Source organism: Mytilus edulis, chromosome 7 (assembly GCF_963676685.1).
Source record: "Mytilus edulis chromosome 7, xbMytEdul2.2, whole genome shotgun sequence".
Classification (NCBI taxonomy): Eukaryota; Metazoa; Mollusca; class Bivalvia; order Mytilida; family Mytilidae; genus Mytilus; species Mytilus edulis.
The window spans coordinates 47,636,878-47,656,098 of NC_092350.1; the positions used below are offsets into that span (position 1 = coordinate 47,636,878).

The window sequence follows — 19,221 nt, forward strand, 5'->3', positions numbered from 1 at the left end:
AATAAAGTACGAAGTTGAAGAGCATTGAGGACCGAAATTCCTAAAAGTTTTGCCAAATACAGGTAAGGTAATCTATTCCTGAGGTAGAACAACCTTTGTATTTCTAAAATTCAAACGTTTGATTTATAAATATGACCGTATTAATGTTAATTTATGTCAGAATAGAAATGCTGCCTACTGGGCTGGTGATACCCTCGGGGAATTAAAACTCCACCAGCAGTGACATTGACCTAGTGATTGTAAATAAACTTATAATAGAAACCAGGATTAAATTTTGTAATTACGCCAGAAGCTCGTTTCGTCTACAAAAGACTCATCAGTGACGCTCGAGTCCAAAAAAAGATTAAAAAAAACATGCCAAATAAAGTACGAAGTAGACGAACATTGAAGACTGTCATGTCACAAACTTATAAAATGTCTCAACTTATGCAATTGAAAGTGATACCAGAAAAAAGAGAGAGACTGTCTTATGAATTGTCTGATCCATCAATGAGTACTATTTGATAAATAAAAATATATAAAAGGAATTTTTGCTGAATACTTTTTGCGATGTTTAATAATGTCAAAATAATCTACAAACACCGTTTAAATAAAACTAGAGTAACTAGGTACATTACCATATATGTAGCTCCATACAGGGGATGGGACTAAATCTTTCTCTGACTGCACCTCCGTTATTTTCAAGTACCTAGCTCTTTATCTAACTCATCTAACGAAGTAGCTTACATTGCAACAGATTTTTCAAATATCAATAAGCGTTGAACTATACGAATAAGAACTAGAATAAGAATACTTTAATTATTAATCAAATTATGGCCAATTATGGACTTTTTAATTTCATGCAATGAGTTCAATGATTTTTGTTATAACAATGAAATAATAATAGAATACAATACAACCATTACACTGTTTTGCAATTCCATTTTTATTTGCACAACTACCATATGTTTTATCTAACATCTGAAATTCGCGCGAAAATTCTCTCCTACGAGAAAATATTCCTGCGTCATTATCAAGTCAATAAACATTACGTCGATTGTAACCATTGGAATCTTGTCTATAGTATTGACCTGACGATGTGTAAAGGAATATAAAAAGGAATTTTCAAGTTATTTATAGCGATCATGGTTTTTACTTTCATTATCAATTCTTTGTCAACAATATAATCTGTTAGGTATGTACACTTACATTCACAGTTGTGTGTTAATGTATATATATACATATACACAAAATTGTAAACAGCTGCATTTCTAATCCTATGTTGAATTATAAATATAACATCTGATTTTAACGACATTAATTATGTAGGGTCTGAGTGTAGGCTAACACGGTTTAAAAAAGGGGTCGTACAAATGTAGTTATATACAGACGTCCAACTAGGGTTAAAAAAAACAACATTTCTGCATGTTACGTATTGGTTTGTTTCATATAGGGAATTCACAAACCATTTCATTAATATTTTCATTAGTATTTTTTATGTAGACGTGTGTATACATATAGTACCAGCCCCTTCACCGATTGATGACTGAGATTGATGATGTTTTCAACCAAAGTTCAAATGATTGGATGCATGGCAATTATGTGCAAACCTGCATCCTCCTACAGTGAAAAAGATAAACATACCGTATAGTTGGCTATATACAGGGTAACAGATCGTACTCGATCCACAAGTGGAACCCGTCATATATACTGATTTTGAATTTTCGCGCTAAATTCCTGTGTTTATAAAGTCCTACGTCACTGTCAACAAATAAATGTAAACATTTAAATAAAGTTTTTATCGACAGGTGGTGGAAGATCAACAAGGAATTTTCAAGTTATTTATAGCTAATGGGTTTTAACTTTTATTTTCTTGTGAACTTCTGGTCAGAAATCAGCATTTGATTATATAAGGTAGGTCCATTTACATTATATTGTTTCTTTAAACATATTTTAATCGGAGAAAATAATATGTTGAACTGACAATGCCCGGTATCATAAAAGTGTTAGTATTTTATGATCTTTGTATACTTTACGTTGCGTCACATGACTTATTTATAGAGTAATGGCCATTTATACGTATGATAGTTTTGATCTAAACCGGTACGCATTTTTCTACATAGATTGCATTATATGCGGGAGGTCGCGCCTAACTGATGTAGAGGTGCTAGTCCCAAGTAAGAAATCTCGAAAGAAGTTGTCACTGTATAGTTACTTAAATCTTGTGTTTTGGTCTTTGATGGAAATTTGTTCAGATTTGCAAATTTTCTGATTACTCATGGGCCACTAATGAATTTGTCAACTTTTATGAATTCGGTTTCTGTAAAGCTTAAAATTATTATTCTATAGAATCGCTTGAATAAAGGCCCCACCCCTCCCCCTTTTATCGATGTCGCCCCGATATTCCGACACCCTAGTATTGTTCCGACTCTCAGCAAGTTCGAGTACCCTTTTGTCCAACACGTAAATAGTCCAACATCCTAAAAGTCCGACATTGGTATATTTAATTAATTTATAGAATCGGTATATATTTAGCAGCTGTTTTTGAACTACCCATCAGTCTAGAAATTAGGGGTTCGTATGGATAGTAAACCCGGCAATTGTAACAAGCCCCTGTGCCCTTGCAAGGGAGACGTGCATTTGTTCATAATTTTAATTTGTTCTTGTTCTGAAAATGCGTGAAATATTTGCAACTGGGCGTAAAATAAGCTATTATCAATCAATCAAACATAACTTTGTGCATTTTGAAAGAACCTTGCGAAATGAAATTGATGACTTATTTTTCAAGGGATGCATAATAAAGAATCGTATATAGTTCTATTGTAAATATATAAAAGGGCTACATACATGAAATACAATCAGTTTAAAAGTCTAGTCTCCGGAAAGCCCAGAAATCAGGACATAAAGGATAAGTGGTCACCGTTTTATAGATGGTTTCATATATTTCCTACTGATATCAATCTTTGTTTCAGTGTCAGTTGTATTCATATAATAGATACGGTAGTTTTAAGTTACTAGATCTAAGAATAGTTTACAAGACGGACATATTTGTAAATACAAGTACATGTATCTAGTATATTAAATATGAAAAATACAAAAAAATCAATAACAGTACCAAAGATCATATTTTGGGGAAACTGTTCATTACCTTGGAACCAAATGTTCATTGTTTGCAAGACAAATTATTTTCAATCAAAATTATAGTCGAGTAACACAGATTTTGGAGGCCATAGTCATCAACCTTTTAAAATTACTGCATCACCATCTCGTACAATATTTACTCATGTGCTGAGTGATCATTTGAACGAAAAATTTTAAATTATAATAACTTCTTGAATATTAACATCAGTTTAAATTCGTATGCTTGCGAATGAACTTTAAGCAAGCAGAAATCAATCAGTCAGTTATAGTTATTGTACATAATTAGTTTCATTTGTTACCTATTATGACATCTCACTTCGATTCACTTAATCTGCATTTTATTATGTGCGTATTGCTGTGTGTTTGTTTTTGTAAGGTGAGGGTTGAGATCTCACTAAACATGAATAACTCTGCCGCATGTTTGCGTCCGTCCAAAGCCATTGTCATGTATGGTTTTTAATTTAAGTTCATTGATATGTTTTGTAGTTAAGTATGGCGTCCTTTGTCATTGAACAAGTACACCGGTTGCTAGATTTTTTGCTGTGTGGAAGACCCGTGGTTGGTCATCGGCTGTTACTGCTCTTTGTTTAGGTTGTTATCTCTTTGACACATTCCCCTGTTCCATTCTCAAATGTTTTCAAATACAAATTATAAATACCAGATACATTAATATAAATGGTAGTGTTCATTCTTTAGAATATATTTTGTTTTAGATAAAGCATGGCGGAGGGAAGACATCGTGGTAATGGCAGACGGTCACGAGGAAAATTCAATCTAGGTGTCATAGGACGGTCAAATAGCGGAAAGTCGTCGTTTATCAAACTGATGCTGCAATCGCAGTTGGGACCGGAAAGTCCCGATATTCCTAAGACAGACTTTCTAGAGTGTACAGAAAAACGCGAGAAGTTCGAAATTCCTGGTTGTTCAGTTGTATTATGGGATGTACCTGGAGTAGGAACACAAAACGAGGGTTTAGAGGGGTACGATGAAAGAATTGAAATAGAGAAATACGATGGTTTCGTTGTTTGCTGCGGTGGACCTGTTACTGAGTATGAACTTGCTTTGAATAATCTAATAGCAAGTCATGGGCGAAGATATATTTTCGTCAGAACAAAAGTTGACGCTGCTATTGAAAATGAAAAGAAGGCACACCCATCGACCTTTGACGAAGAAGAAACACTGAAGAAGCTGAGAGATGGGATTATCGAAAAACTTTCGGAAAGTGGAGTAACTGAGTTTCTCGTGAGTAATCGACACCCTGACAAATTTGACTTTGAAACGCTTAACTTTATAATATTCGATGAAGGTGCTCTAGCTTCATATATGAAGAGTTGTAATAAGAAAGTAAAAAAAGAAAACTGGAAGAGAAAACAAGTAGAATCAGATTGCTAACCATCAAATTATGCCATACCATACATCTATGGCCATACAAAGTGGTATTCCTGGATCAGTCGTAACATTTATGCGGCTAGACAATGATCATTTCGACGCTTTATTAAACAATATAAGCAATTTATCATAAACTTATATTCCACTTAATTTGCATCACGGCCAATGCACAATGCAATAATTGAACATGCAGGATTGCGGTATACCACACGTTTTTATATGCGATATTTTGTATATGAAGTTATCCAAGACAAAACTAGGTGCTTGTCATTTCATGGATTGTTATTTATAATAATAATTATATGTGTATAAAATATGCGTCTATTTTTAAGTCGATTTAAATAAAAGGAATAAACCTTTTGGTGAGTGTACAGGCGATTTTTACATTTTTAAGGATCTAGTCGAAAAAGTTGCTGAGATGCTCTCCATTCGTTGTTGTTTTCAATCTATAGCATACAAACCACAAAAACGCTACTCCAAAATGGATACGAAAAGCTCATAATGGATGAGTATTTTAAAGGCAAAAATTCCTATAGCTCATACATAGGTAATTATACTAATGAAAATGTCATGCTATCTTACTTTTAAAGTTTATATGATATCTAAAAATCTGCGAGATTTGCCCCAAAAAAAGACAGTTCACGAGCAATGGTGAGAAAATAAATATTGTCCTACTTATTATATTTACTCGCGCCATTACTTCAGTTTGTCTTTAAAAACTGCTTTAGTTTTTTTCTCAAATAAACAACAAAAAAAAACTGTAGTTTCTTTTATCGCCTGTGATGGTATTTGTTTAATATACATTTGTACGATGGAAATAATATCAAACTCGTGTGTGTAAAAGATATACATATATACAAGTTTGTGGACAGAATTTAAAAGAGGAACCCATCAATGCAGCGTAAGCAGTTGGATTTGTGAAAAAAGTCTATAGAAAAATAAGAAGATGTGGCATGATTGACAATGAGACAAAACTCCACAAGAGACCAAATGACACAAACATTAATAACAACTATTATAGGTCACAGTACGGGTATCAGCAATGAACAAACGCTATACAACATAGCCAGCTATAAAAGGTACCGAAATGACAAATTTAAACAATTCAAGCTAGAAAAATAACGGGACTAATTTATGTACGAAAAAAAGGACGAATGATTTATTAATATTAATAAAAAGGGAATAAATTCCACAACGGCTTGCCATTGACGAAAACCAAAGATCAATGTACATACAATGCAAATTATAAACTCTAAAGGTTGTAAGATTATCGAAGAGACATTGTATTCAAAGTCCGACAAAACTTTATGTAGCGGTTAAAAGAGCATGTTAAAATCTTGATGAATGAATCCCCTCATTTTTTTATTGGCGTTCTAAATGGTGAGATTAAATTCGACGCCTCTTTCAGGGACAGTGCCTAGCAATTTTGCACGTAATAAAAGAGCACACGAATCAACTATAAATGAAGCCGTTTGCAAGGCGAAATTTATCTCATCAATCTCTCTTTCCCCAGACCTGGTAGTTATTATTTCAAGTTTCTTATCCTGATCGACATTCTCTGTAGATCAAAATTATTCAAAAAAGGGTATATTGTCCAACAATGTATAAAATACTTGTCACTGGATATTTAATAACGACGACATTCTCTGTAGATCAAAATTATTCAAAAAAGGGTATATTGTCCAACAATGTATAAAATACTTGTCACTGGACATTTAATAACGACGACATATTTTAGCATAATAAAGTTTATCAATTCAAGTAACTCATTTAGTCCTTTACTCTTACTACAGCTGAGGTACAAACATATACAAATGTTGATGAAAGTATTTTACGACCTGGACTACCAATGAGGATCTTGTTCGGTCGAGAGATTACATTTTTACATACTGACATGCATACTTATAAAAACAATTATATTTTGTCAAATCGAGTGTTTTTTTAAGTAAATACAATATGGACATCAATTAATAAACATGATAAACGGGATGACTTTTTTTATATTCTGGGAGCAGCAAGATGATTTTTCTGACACAGAATATTCCTTTCGTCTGTTGCCTAATTAAATTTCTGTTCGATTTTGCACAGAAGAAGAAGAACATATTTTATTTCCAATTATGGGCCCCAAAGGACATAAACATTACAACGTCAATAATTTTCATAATACAATACAAACAATGAGATAAAAAAAAAAAGATTAATGAGAAATACTTAAGTTCTTAAAGAATATGTAGATAAAGAATCTATAATATGTTTTTTTTTTTTTTAAATACTAATCCATTTTAATGCAAGTGTGGTTGATATAGATAACAGACATATATCCCAAAAAGAAAAAAAGAAAAATAGATATCCATATACTATATATAGTACACAACAAGTTGGATCAATTAAACATATAATAACTAGCCAAAAAGAAAGTAGAAGTTAAGCATGTCTATGACTCATCCTGTGTCAGCAGCAAATAGGAAAATATTATGGTTTCCTAAAGGGAGCTGACACCAGGGGGCGATACCTTATGGACCATAGGCATGTAAAATGTGTGTAAATGTCTCTTTCCTACCTGTATCAAAACAAACAAGGAGGCATCATAGGCAACTTGAATGCAGTTGACATCAGGAGACGATGCCTCAAGGATATAAGAGAACTTTGAATAAATAATATGTCTTAACAATTAATTCTTTTTTTCTTTTAATCGACTAGCATGTTAAAAAACTTTGTGATATTCAGATGAATATATATATGTCCAATAAAATGTATATACACTCATAGATTTCCTTTAACTAATCATGCACAATCATTTCCTACATTTGACAGAATATCCAATCAAATTGGAAGTCATATTTATAAAGTATTAATTATAAAAAATAAACATTGGCATGTTTGTCTAAATCCAGTGGCAAATATTTCATATATGTTCAGAACCCTTACAACTTATCCATGGCTACAACAGGTAGGTCCTTCAATAGGGATCAACCGGGGTGATAGTCGTAAAGTTTGGAATGCTATTGAAAACAGATGGTATATATAGTTGGGACGGATATTGAGCCTTGACTATAAAATTGAGAATGGAAATGGGGAATGTGTCAAAGAGACAACAACCCGACCAAATAAAAAACAACAGCAGAGGGTCACCAACAGGTCTTCAATGAAGCGAGAAATTCCCGCACCCGGAGGCGTCCTTCAGCTGGCCCCTAAACAAATATATACTAGTCCAGTGATAATGAACTCCATACTAATTTCCAAATTGTACACAAGAAACTAATTTAAAAATTAAAATAATACAAGACTAACAAAGGCCAGATACCTACTTGTGTCCAGTGATTTTCGTTGATTGCTTTAGCTTCTGTCATAGTAATGAATGTAGATGTTTTAGATAACCGTGTGTGAATCTTATGTTTTTAGGCCTATTTACTCTTTATTCCACCAAGGGATATGATTGGTTTTCTTATCTTTTGGTGTTTTAATTTCTTTCAACATTCCAACATTTAACTGCATTTAGAGATGATGGAGATATATTATATCGAAATTCACAGAAGTGCAAGAGTCTTTATGTTTCAATACAAAAATGACTGAAATACATACAAATGCATAAAATATAAAACTGTATACAAAGACGGAAAAATTACACAGAAAAAGATACAAAATAGAAAAAAAACTTAAACTGAGTTGACGTATCGCTATAGATAAGACAGATCTATAGGTGCAACATACTAGCAGATGCTATGCAGTATTCCTTAATTATCGATTTGTAATTGTTATCTAAACTGTCCTTTTGAATATTGACTCTCGTTTTTGCGTTTAAAGAAGCATAACAGCTAATGAACATTCATGTAAGTATATTTAGTATTATATAAATAAATATTTAATCGTTAATATACTCATTTTGTAGATTCAAAAAGTTTAGACATATTTACAGGAGACATGTTTCGTATGAAGCTAACGGTCAATAATGATTTGTTTCATTTTTGCAAGGTTAATAAAGGAAGGTTCACTTTATCGCCGCGCGAATTCTAAAATATTTTTTTTAAATGCTGTCATCGGAGGAGCGCAGGACATTTTAGCGAAATATTTTGAAGTACTTGTGGACTTTTGAGAGCAGATATTAGAGCCAATTTTAGGGCCGGACAAATCCGTTCATCTGTATTTTCGATAGCACATTTTAGCGAAATTTACCTGGTTGAATAATACTTACTAAGCTTCGGGCAGAAGTTTGGACAATCTAGACAAGATAAAGAGAAAGAACAGTTCCTAATGCAATTCAACAGTATTGTACATGGGGTTTATCCAGAGCCCATTACGTACGTTCTCTAGGATATAAATTATAAATTGGATTAATGTAAAGCAATTGCAAGTCTAGTAATACTAGCCTCATGTGATCAATATTTTGTAATATAATTACAATAAAATACTTATAGTATGTATACGGAGTCTTCCGAATAAGATTGTTTGCTATCGGAATTCGGATTGATGTTGGAATACGTAGATGTTAGGTGTCACTTTTAAACAAAGGCAAGAACGAACTTTTAACAAATTCAATTTATTAAATCTTTTAGACATTTAGTGCTGTATTGGGCATCATATATTTTTATTGTGCTTGTTTTTTTTTAATCTATTATATATTATAATAGGTTAAAAATATTTCGCTAAAATGGGCATTAACAATTTTAATTTTCGCTAAAATTGGTTAAAAATCAGGCGCTAAAATGGGTTCTACTTTGGCGCTAAAACGTCCGATTCTTTTCGCTCAAATATCCTATCAATGCGCTTACATGTCATCCGCAGCATCGGAGTACATTGATGCCTATATATGTATGAAAAAAAATATAGGGTGATTTATGGTACTTTACTAAAGTTAAATGGGAGCTCTTATTCCACTGTTCAGAAGTACATGTAGATAGAAAGTTGTTCTGACACAACGTGCTTTATTTACCCTGCAACATGTATTAGTTAAAAGAAATAAATTTGCGTTGCTGTCTGTCATAATTATATATATATATTTTGTTATCTCATTTCATTTAGCTAAGATCAGGTCATTGCTTTTCTTCTTAGTTAAATACGTTTGTGCTTATTATTACAGTCAGTACTGTGGTCCTTCAGTTGTTTACATCCTTGGACTTTGACGATAACTGTCTCATAGGCACTTATATCATTTTTATATTCTGATATTCGGCCAGCATATTATACGTGAACATATATAATATATGCAAATGACACTCGTCAAATTGTGGTTATATAAATTGGATTTTTATGTCTTTTGAGAAAATTCACTACAAAGGTAAGACATTATCAATATTGTAGTATTTTGGTGGGTCATTTTTGTAAACATTTTTGATTGAAAAACGCTATAATGCTAACTCTTAGTTGATTGTTTTTTTTTCTTCTCTAAATTAGTTGTTAGGATGCATTACCATTGAAATTTAACCAATTCCCACTTTTATTTAATACATAATTCATGAAATAAGTCAATTTGAAGTTTAAGTGAGCTACATTGAATATAAATGGTACTTGTGCAATTGCACGTAATCATGTACATGTTTAAGACTTTGATCGATTTTATAACAGGTTCTGGATCCGCAACTTCTAATAATCAAACAGTTACTGATTTGCATATAGTGATTTTTACAACTCTAAAAAGGTAAACATATGTATTAATATCAATTCGCATAAGGTCAACTTCTATTCGACGCAGATATAGTGATGTTTGAAAAATATGGAAAAAAAAATATATTTCAGTGACCCTAAAAATTTTAAATCATAAAAGATGATAATTTTGAAGCAATATGTAATATCGAAAAATTGTGAATTTGTTATTTTAAAGATATATAAATACATAGCCACGTCCTAAGAGATACATTGTAGGCGAATTAAGGGACAGTTTCCCCACTAGGACAATTTTCAGTCTTAACGTAAATTCATAGAAAAACAGATTCGTGTGTGTATTAAAAAAACTTGGGTCTTATTAGCGGGCATTGTAACTATTTCTCATACACAAGATTGCTCAAATGTTGGTAAACTTTTTATGGTCTCGACATGCTTCACACTATATGCTGAAACTTCAAAATATACATGTTCTTCCAATTTTAAACTGCTTGGACACAATACTGGTTTTCATTTTCGTTTTATAAATTCATAAACTTTTTTTTCTATTTTTGTTGTTGTTTTAATTCCATCTACGTAGTCCAGATCCAGTTCTGCTATGTTTAAACCATACACAATTTTATAAACAAAAATTCCATAAGTCGGCCCAACTACGAACAATTCATCAGAAATTACATATATTTTGAATGCGTAATAGTCAATAACATGCATGCTAATTTCCTTCGTCGTATGTCAGTTAATTACCATCTTAATACTAAACAACACCTGTTATCTTCCAAGTCAAGACCAGGGAACTTCTATGCACTTGACATCTTTATTTTTTTACTACAAGATGTTCAGTGCAATTGCAACAAGTGTTTCTGCACTAACCTCCAACTTGAATGCATTTCGTCAAGGTCAAAGATGTCATTAGTAAGACTTGTATGTCTGTTTGAATTTTATTTGAGGGTCCGAACTGCAGTTTATAACTTTTAAAACAGGGACGAAGGATACCAGAGTGAGAGTCAAACTCATAAATGGAAAATAAACTGACAACGCCATGGCTTTAAAAAAAAAGGCAAACAGAAAAATAATTATTTCAGCCTATTGCATCTAGAGAATGTCCACTTTTAGTACTAATTACCAGTGATTTTTAAGCAAATAACATCTAAACAAAGAACTCTAGGTGTACGTGTACGAAACAACAATTGATTTTCGACCGGATAACATCTAAGGAAAGTCATTTTCAAGTACGAAATTACCATCCACTTTCAAGCCATTAACATGCAGAGACAGGCCTGTTCGAATATAACATTCGCATTACATCTGTTTAGATGTTAATAAAGTTTTGTACGTAAGTCAAAAATACACATGATGGTCAGATTTCGATGGTCTCCATTTCCATTTTCTTTATTTTTGTCATTTTTCTCTAATCTTCATCTCTTTTAATCATTATTCTCTATATAATGTTTCAGCGATGCATTTATTCTGTTGTTTTTTGGGTTTTTTTTTTATCTTTTGGCTTATTTTTCTTGTTTTTGCTTTTTTTTTGTTGAATCTGCCAATTACTCTGTATTGTGAAAAACCCTAATCAGACCCTTCTACATGAAAGCAAAGGAAACGAAGAGGAAAAAAAACTCTTTATCTTCATAATTTGCATAAAGCGCGGGAGTTGACCAGCTGTCAATATTTGATATGAATAAAATTGAGAATGGAAATGGGGAATGTGCCAAAGAGACAACAACCCGACCATAGAGCAGACAACAGCAGAAGGTCACCAACAGGTCTTCAATGCAACGATAAATTCTCGCACCCGGAGGCGTCCTTCAGCTGGCCCCTAAACAAATATATGCTGGTTCAGTGATAATGAACACCATACTAAACTCCAAATTGTACACAAGAAACTAAAAGTTAAAATGATACAAGACTAACAAAGGCCAGGGCTCCTGACTTGGGACAGGCGCAAAAATGCGGCGGGGTTAAACATGTTTGTGAGATCTCAACCCCCCCCCCCTATACCTCTAGCCAATGCAGAAAAGTAAACGCATAACAATACGCACATTAAAATTCAGTTCAAGAGAAGTCCGAGTCTAATGTCAGAAGATGTAACCAAAGAAAATAAACAAAATGACAATAATACATAAATAACATCAGACTACTAGCAGTTAACTGACATGCCAGCTCCGGACCTCAATTAAACTGATTAAAAAATTATGTCTTCATCATATGAATATCAGGCAAAATCCTCCCCGTGAGGGGTTTAGTATCATACCATCATAACATATATGAGAAGAACATAACCCGTGTCATGCCAACAACTGGTTTTTTAGGAATAAATGTGTTTAGTTCCGATGCAAAGACCCTATAAGTGAATCAATATTAACGCCAAAATATGCAATTTTTTTAAATGACCTGACAACAGTATCGTTACTATATCCCTTCTTAATAAGTCTATTTAAAGGTTTTGTTAGCTTCTGAGGTGAATACTGACATTTTTGTGCTTTATAAAGAATATTTCCATAAAATATTGGATGTGAAATACCTGAACGTATAAGAAGTCTGCATGTTGAGCTATATTTACGAATGATGTCCTTATACCGATGATAAAATTTAGTAAATGTTTTGACTAGTTTGTGATATCGAAAACCTGGTGTTATAATTTTTCAGTAATACATAAATTTCTCTCGTTAAAATCTAAAACATTGTTACATACACGAGCGAATCGTACAAGTTGAGATATATAAACTCCGTAAGATGGTGACAAGGGAACGTCACCATCTAAAAATGGTTAATTAACGATAGGAAATGAGAAATCATCTCTTTTATCATAAATTTTAGTATTAAGCTTTCCGTTAATGATATATATATCAAGATCGAGGAAAGGACAGTGGTCATTGTTAGTATTAGCTTTATTTAAAGTAAGTTCAACAGGATAAATTTCTTTAGTATACATACTGAAGTCATCATTATTGAGAGCTAAAATATCATCCAAATATCTAAAAGTATTATTAAATTTGTGTATCAGATGTTGCTGATTTTTTTGTCACAAATTGTAACTCATAGCAATACAAAAACAGGTCCGCAATAAGTGGTGCACAGTTAGTCCCCATTGGAATTCCGATAACCTGACGATATACGGAATCTCCAAAGCGAACAAAAATGTTATCTAGTAAAATTTCAAGAGCAGATATAGTATCAAAGCATGTCCAATTGACATAGTTTTTATGTTTATTGCTACTAAAAAATTACCTAAAAGAGTTTGAACATATATATTCACATTCTGACCTTTTAAATGCCCATTTAATTAGGTGTGTGAATTTTTTCTAAATGAAAATACATATTTGATATTTTTAATGCCTCATGGCCTACAAGAATTAAACGATTTAATGTTAAATTGAACCATAATATTATGTGATTGCTATCAAATTTTTTGAAATGTATATTAATCGGAGATCGAGTAGTAATAAAGAGTTGCAAGACACCAATTTGGATAATAAAAACAAAATTTGAAAGACGCAACATCTACAGAAAAAGAAAAAAAAAGAACAATATAAAACTGTTTATATAAAAATATGATAACAAAAACTACACGAAAAATCGTAGTGATCGCAAGTGCTCCGAAAGAGTTAGCAATTCCTGTTATATATATATAATTATATAGTTGGCTTTATACTTTTACTAATATTTTACAATAGTTCCTCTGACGACATTGCTTTATTTCATCTGTCTGTTTTGATATATTTTACGAGTGCTGTTGAAAACTTTCTATAAATGTTCTTTTGCCAACAAATTATTCATTTCATCCGACGTTTCTGGTGTATACTATTCGGTGATTGGCGTCAAGTATTTACTCATTCAACATTTGATCAAGGGTTGTTTATTGTTTCTAATTGGAGCACTCAAATTGACTTATCTAGTCTCAAACGTTTTAGAAGGAAAATCTATTTAATTAATTTAAATTTCATCAGCAATACAATCAACTTAATTATGTTTGATATGCTCAGAGAGTTTGGTTAGCACGTTATCAATCTTTTCAATATCTAAAATAATTTATAACATTGCTTATAGCTTATAATCGTTATAAAAAAGCGAGGAATACACTTCTGAATGCAAACTTCAAATATCTAGAAAATGCAATCACAGATATAAAATGTAATATGCCAAAATCAATGGTAAATACCTTAATAGCATATCAATACTCATTTCAGATACCCGGATTGAAATTTTGAATTTACGCCCGACGCAAATTTCGTCTACAAAAGACTCATCAGTGAAACTCATTTAAAAAAAATCGAATAGGCCAAATAGAGTACAAAGTTGAAGAACATGCGGACAAAAATATCTCAAAAGTTTTGCTAAATTCAGCTGAGGTAATCTATTCCTGAGGAAGAAAAGCATAAGTATTTAGTGTCAAAAATAGTTAATAGTTAATTTATAATCTTGACCATATCAATGATAATTCATGTCAACACAAAAGTACTGACTACTTCACATTCTAAATTGCTTTTGAATCTGCTTTTAAAAATTAACAAATTTTCCGTTGCGTTTAAACACCAAAACAAAACCGCATAAAATATATCTAACATCATTGGACAGAGGGCAATTATTACTCTATATGCAAAAACAGCTATCGTTATTTGGTTTAACCTTTAATTATTGACTAAATCTAAAGTGGAAGGCCGTGTGGTGACCTATACTTGTTAATTTTTGTGTTTCTTGTGGAGAGTTGTCTCATTGACAAGCATACCACATCTTCTTTTTTTTTTATATTTATTGTTATACAGAATATAGCCTACTATGTAATCATATTTTCTATAGATGTCTTTGACAAAGAACGAATGTTGGCCTCCACTTTCTTCAGATGTGTTTTGTCGAAAATTGTATTTTGTCCTTTAGATATTTGTTGTCAAAGACTAGAGGTTGCATTTCTGTAAATATTGGCAATGCAAAGGAACTCCTTTTACGACTAAAACTGTACCACTTTTACTATGGCGTTTTGAAAAAAATCTTATCCTAGAATTAAAAGATCATATGCACTACAATTTTTTTCAAAGGTCAAAATATAGGGCTGTGCGGCATAGTTTCAACGTTTATATGCCCTGAACTTCTCAGAGTTTAAACTAACACTAATTTTTTTAACTACCCCTACCTCGAATGAAAGTTTACCACATATTTCAATGTAAACAATATGTAAATGTAAATGAACTGGTAACATTCCTAAGTTATGTCTCTGTGAGATGGAACACAGTGAGCATACCTGGGAACCAGGATGTAAACAAAATTAATTTTCTATGAATATTCAAGATCTCCCGAAAGATGCGTGTTTTGAGAAACAGCTGTATTTACAAAGTGCAACCTATACAAACATTTATTCAAATAGAAAACTCTCTAAAATCAGTTTTTCTCACATTAATACTAATTTATTAGAATTATAGCCTTAAAGAAATCACTGCGTTTTTCTTTATTGTACATTTTATACCCCCTTTGATTTTATATCCCCTGTTTCATTTTTTTTTTAAATTTGAAAACAAGACTTTTATTATTGCCAGCTTACCCTATTTTCATATTTTCTGATAAAAAATGCCTAGATCCTGTTTAAAACTGTTTTGATAACATATTGAAAACATATCAGAATACTATAAATGTAATGTTTAGCAGTAAATCATTACAGCATTCAAGATTATATAAAGTATTCATTCCAATATCGGTCTCCAGTCCACATCTTACTGTATGCCTATTTGTCAAAGTACACATTTTCTGCCTCAAATGGTCAATTATAAATTCTTGTCACAACAGTATCATCTGTAACCATATATCTGACACAATTAAGCTATTATATGAGCTAGAAGTGTTCAAACAAAGCCATATTTGCAATAGTTGTATGTATGCAGATACCAGTCTGAGATAAAAAAAAAAAAATCACTTTAAATGTTATAGAGATGACTGCTAACATCTTATTTTTGCATAACTTCCAGCATAGTTATTGTTTTCTATATCAAGAACTTTAAAATCATAAAATCATAGCATTTACAACTTTAAATTATTTTTTTTATGACCCAGGGGGTAGGAAATTTTCTCTGTTTTTTGCCCCTGGGGCCTCAAATTTCTAAATCATTCTGCTGTTTCTAGCAATTTGGAATATTTAGTGCATATTCAGAATAGAACAAAATATTGTTAGTTTTGTTGAGATATTTTTTTTTCTAGCTTGTATTTATTATGCTTTGGTGATAAAAAAATCAGATTTAGGTGTTGCGGCTTACTTTTAGGTTATCGAAAGGACAAAAACTCCCAAAAAATAATAATCAGGAAGGATCTATGAGTTTTAATGACTGCAAAGGGTAAATATAAGCACTTCTTAACAATTTAACTTACAAATTGAATTAATTTTGTATCCAGGACTTTAAGTAAACTGTGCATACTGTAAACTGTGAATTTATGCTGAGTCATCATATTTAAGGCCCATGATTCGATCAATCTTCATTAAATATTTACAAAACTTCATATTTGAGTTAATTTCTTTAAAATCTGTGAAATAAAGAAAATTTGGTTACATTCTGAATGTTCCCCTTTTACACCCTAGAGCTGTTAAGACAACACATCTTGTATTTTAAATACTTTCAAATTGATGATATTTCAATTTACAGTCACCAGCTGTTTTATTTATTTGGAGTTTAATGTTCCCTGCTATCGTGCTCTGTGTGGTTTACTCATTAAGACTTTGAACACCAGTGCCACATTTACTGCAACAAAGGCACATTTCGTCAAAAATTTTCTTAAATGAGACAAATATATTCTAAAATGTAAAAGTGTAAACAAACATCAAAGAGATGATTGTTTAGGAATAAACTACATTAAAACACATTTGGTATGTATAAGGCTGTCTTGATTTACCAAAAAAAAAGGAAAATACAATTAAATATATGTTTAAAATAATGTTTTCCAATTTTGTAGGAAATAGGAATACTATCATCATCATGATAAACAAGGAATAACGAAAATGTCGGTTAAGGATCTCCATTTTGCTATTCAAAAGCATGATGTAGAACATGTGAGGAGAATACTCAAGAATGACCCTGATGTCAATTGCACGTACTGTCAAGAAACAGCACTAACAAGAGCAGTACGTGGTAGGCTAGATAAAATAGTAAATATTCTCTTAGGATATCCACACACTGATATAAATTTTGGTAATCAGTTTGACCGTACACCTTTGTACTTCGCTTCATTAAATGGTCAAGTTAAACTCGTTGTCAACTTGTTGGAAAGAGGAAGTGAGGTCAATTGTTTAGATGTAGCTGGTGTTACGCCTCTTGGAGCGTCAGCATATTACGATAATTGGCAAATAGCGGATATTTTATTACGAGCAAGTGGTAAAGTGAATATGCCAAGCAAAAATGGAGAATCGCCATTGTATCGGGCTTGCTATTATCTCTCTGTTAATGTCGTAAAAGTTTTGTTAATCCACGGATGCAACGTAAACCTAAAAACAACAGAGGGAAAAACGGCTCTCATGGCAGCAGTTATTACACCGGACGAAAACAATAATACCTCAAAATCTACGCGACTTGAAATTTTAAAACTGCTTTTACAAAATGGAGCTGACATTGACGCACATGATAAACGATTATTCACTGCACTTCATTATGCCGCTGAAGGAAACAAACTAGATGTATGTTCCCTCTTAATGAAACATGGATGCAATTTGTACACTATCAATAATGAAAACATGTCGGCGTTTGGTATAGCTATATCCGAGGCAAAGCAATATTTTCAATTAGCGGTATTATTCTACATTAATGGCTTTCATTTGAAAGAATTTAATGCAAATATGATAAAATCTCTTCTGTTTAAGAACACGTTTATACAATCAGCTAGTTTAGACAGAATGGTCTTACTGTCTTTAGTATTAGACGATTTCATTGCTTGCGAAAAATCCACGAGGAATCTACGGAGCATTTTGAAAAATGGCGACTTTGACATGATTGAATCAACATGTCTGAATATGATCAGGGCAGTATACCATTCAAATGTTCCAAGAACTCTACAAAACCGATGTCGATGGATAATTCGCTATCATTTGCGACTACCCTTTCTACATAGTTTGACAGAACTTGAAATTCCAAAGGACCTTCAGAAATATTTAATATATAATTTAGATGAGCATCAATATTCAAACATACATAATACTTTGAACAAAAATACCAACTAAGCAAAAATAATACTGTAACATGAATAATACTTATATATGAACTGTGAATTGAATAACGAGCAAACAATTCCCCGGTTTTGGAAACCAAAATAAAAGTTCATTTCCCATACAATAACGTTTCAGACACTAGTAAATCCGGACATCAATGTTCATGACACACAACTCTAAAATAACTGTCATATAGTCATTACAGTCATGCATCAAAAACATTGGAAGCTATATTCACAAAACCTAAGAGAGCATCAAAACCCAAATGGCTATGACAAACATCTCAGACTTCTTCTATATTTTTTATATATAAATGAATATATCACATACATCGTTACAACGGAAACACCGGACTTGTACCTTTATATATACACAATAGGCAAATGTATAGTATGAGTTGGTAGCCACGAGGTTTCATGGTTATGTTAAATGAGTTAAAGTTAAGAATTTGTCTGTTTAGGTTCGAATCCCTGAATTCTCATTGTTTAGTATTCAGTTTTTGTTCTTGTTTTGTATGTTATTGTGGATATGTTGTGTGATAAAAGCGAGTTTGGTCGTTAATTATCGGATTATTGTTGGCTATTTCACATATTCGTCCATTTTTTGTTTTATAAAATTAAATTAATGTATTATGATTTCATGTTTTACTTTATCAATTTTACTAATGTGTATTCGCTAATTCCTATGCTAGAAAATCGGGATTTTCATAGAATAAGAATTTTTGATAGAAATTTCGTAAACGTACTTATTATATGCACTATATATATGTTCTGTGTCGGATTGTTGTTCCTTTCACATATTTTCCATTTCCATTTCTAATTTTAATAGAAATAAGTTCGAATATATTTTATTTTGTAAAAACAGATAATATGCAGATGCCTGATAATATGAAGATCTTAAAGGGCATTCGTGTTGTGTTATAATATATTTTATTTTTT

General features: G+C 31.9%; 2 protein-coding genes across 3 annotated transcripts; both read left to right on the forward strand.

The window, feature by feature from the left end:
• Positions 1–1,033: 1,033 nt before the first annotated feature.
• LOC139481652 (interferon-gamma-inducible GTPase 10-like) lies at positions 1,034–4,823 on the forward strand. 2 transcript variants are annotated; one of them, XM_071265098.1, is made up of 3 exons: positions 1,145–1,174; positions 1,788–1,893; positions 3,834–4,823. In XM_071265098.1, the coding sequence occupies exon 3, from the start codon at positions 3,841–3,843 to the stop codon at positions 4,510–4,512; it is 672 nt and encodes a 223-aa protein (XP_071121199.1). In that variant the 5' UTR covers positions 1,145–1,174; positions 1,788–1,893; positions 3,834–3,840; the 3' UTR covers positions 4,513–4,823. The 2 variants fall into 2 exon arrangements, with proteins under 2 accessions (XP_071121201.1, XP_071121199.1); XM_071265100.1 differs by lacking the exon at positions 1,788–1,893 and having other exon boundaries at positions 1,034–1,174.
• A 4,777-nt stretch (positions 4,824–9,600) lies between these two features.
• On the forward strand, positions 9,601–18,923 carry LOC139481653 (putative ankyrin repeat protein RF_0381). The gene is made up of 2 exons (XM_071265101.1): positions 9,601–9,784; positions 17,038–18,923. Exon 2 carries the CDS (start codon positions 17,084–17,086, stop codon positions 18,293–18,295), a length of 1,212 nt encoding a protein of 403 aa, XP_071121202.1. The 5' UTR covers positions 9,601–9,784; positions 17,038–17,083; the 3' UTR covers positions 18,296–18,923.
• Positions 18,924–19,221: the final 298 nt, after the last annotated feature.

Coding starts and splice junctions, on each gene's coding strand:
- LOC139481652 (XM_071265100.1), top strand. CDS start 3,841: ATGGCGGAGGGAAGACATCGTGGTAATGGCAGACGGTCACGAGGAAAA.
- LOC139481653 (XM_071265101.1), top strand. CDS start 17,084: ATGTCGGTTAAGGATCTCCATTTTGCTATTCAAAAGCATGATGTAGAA.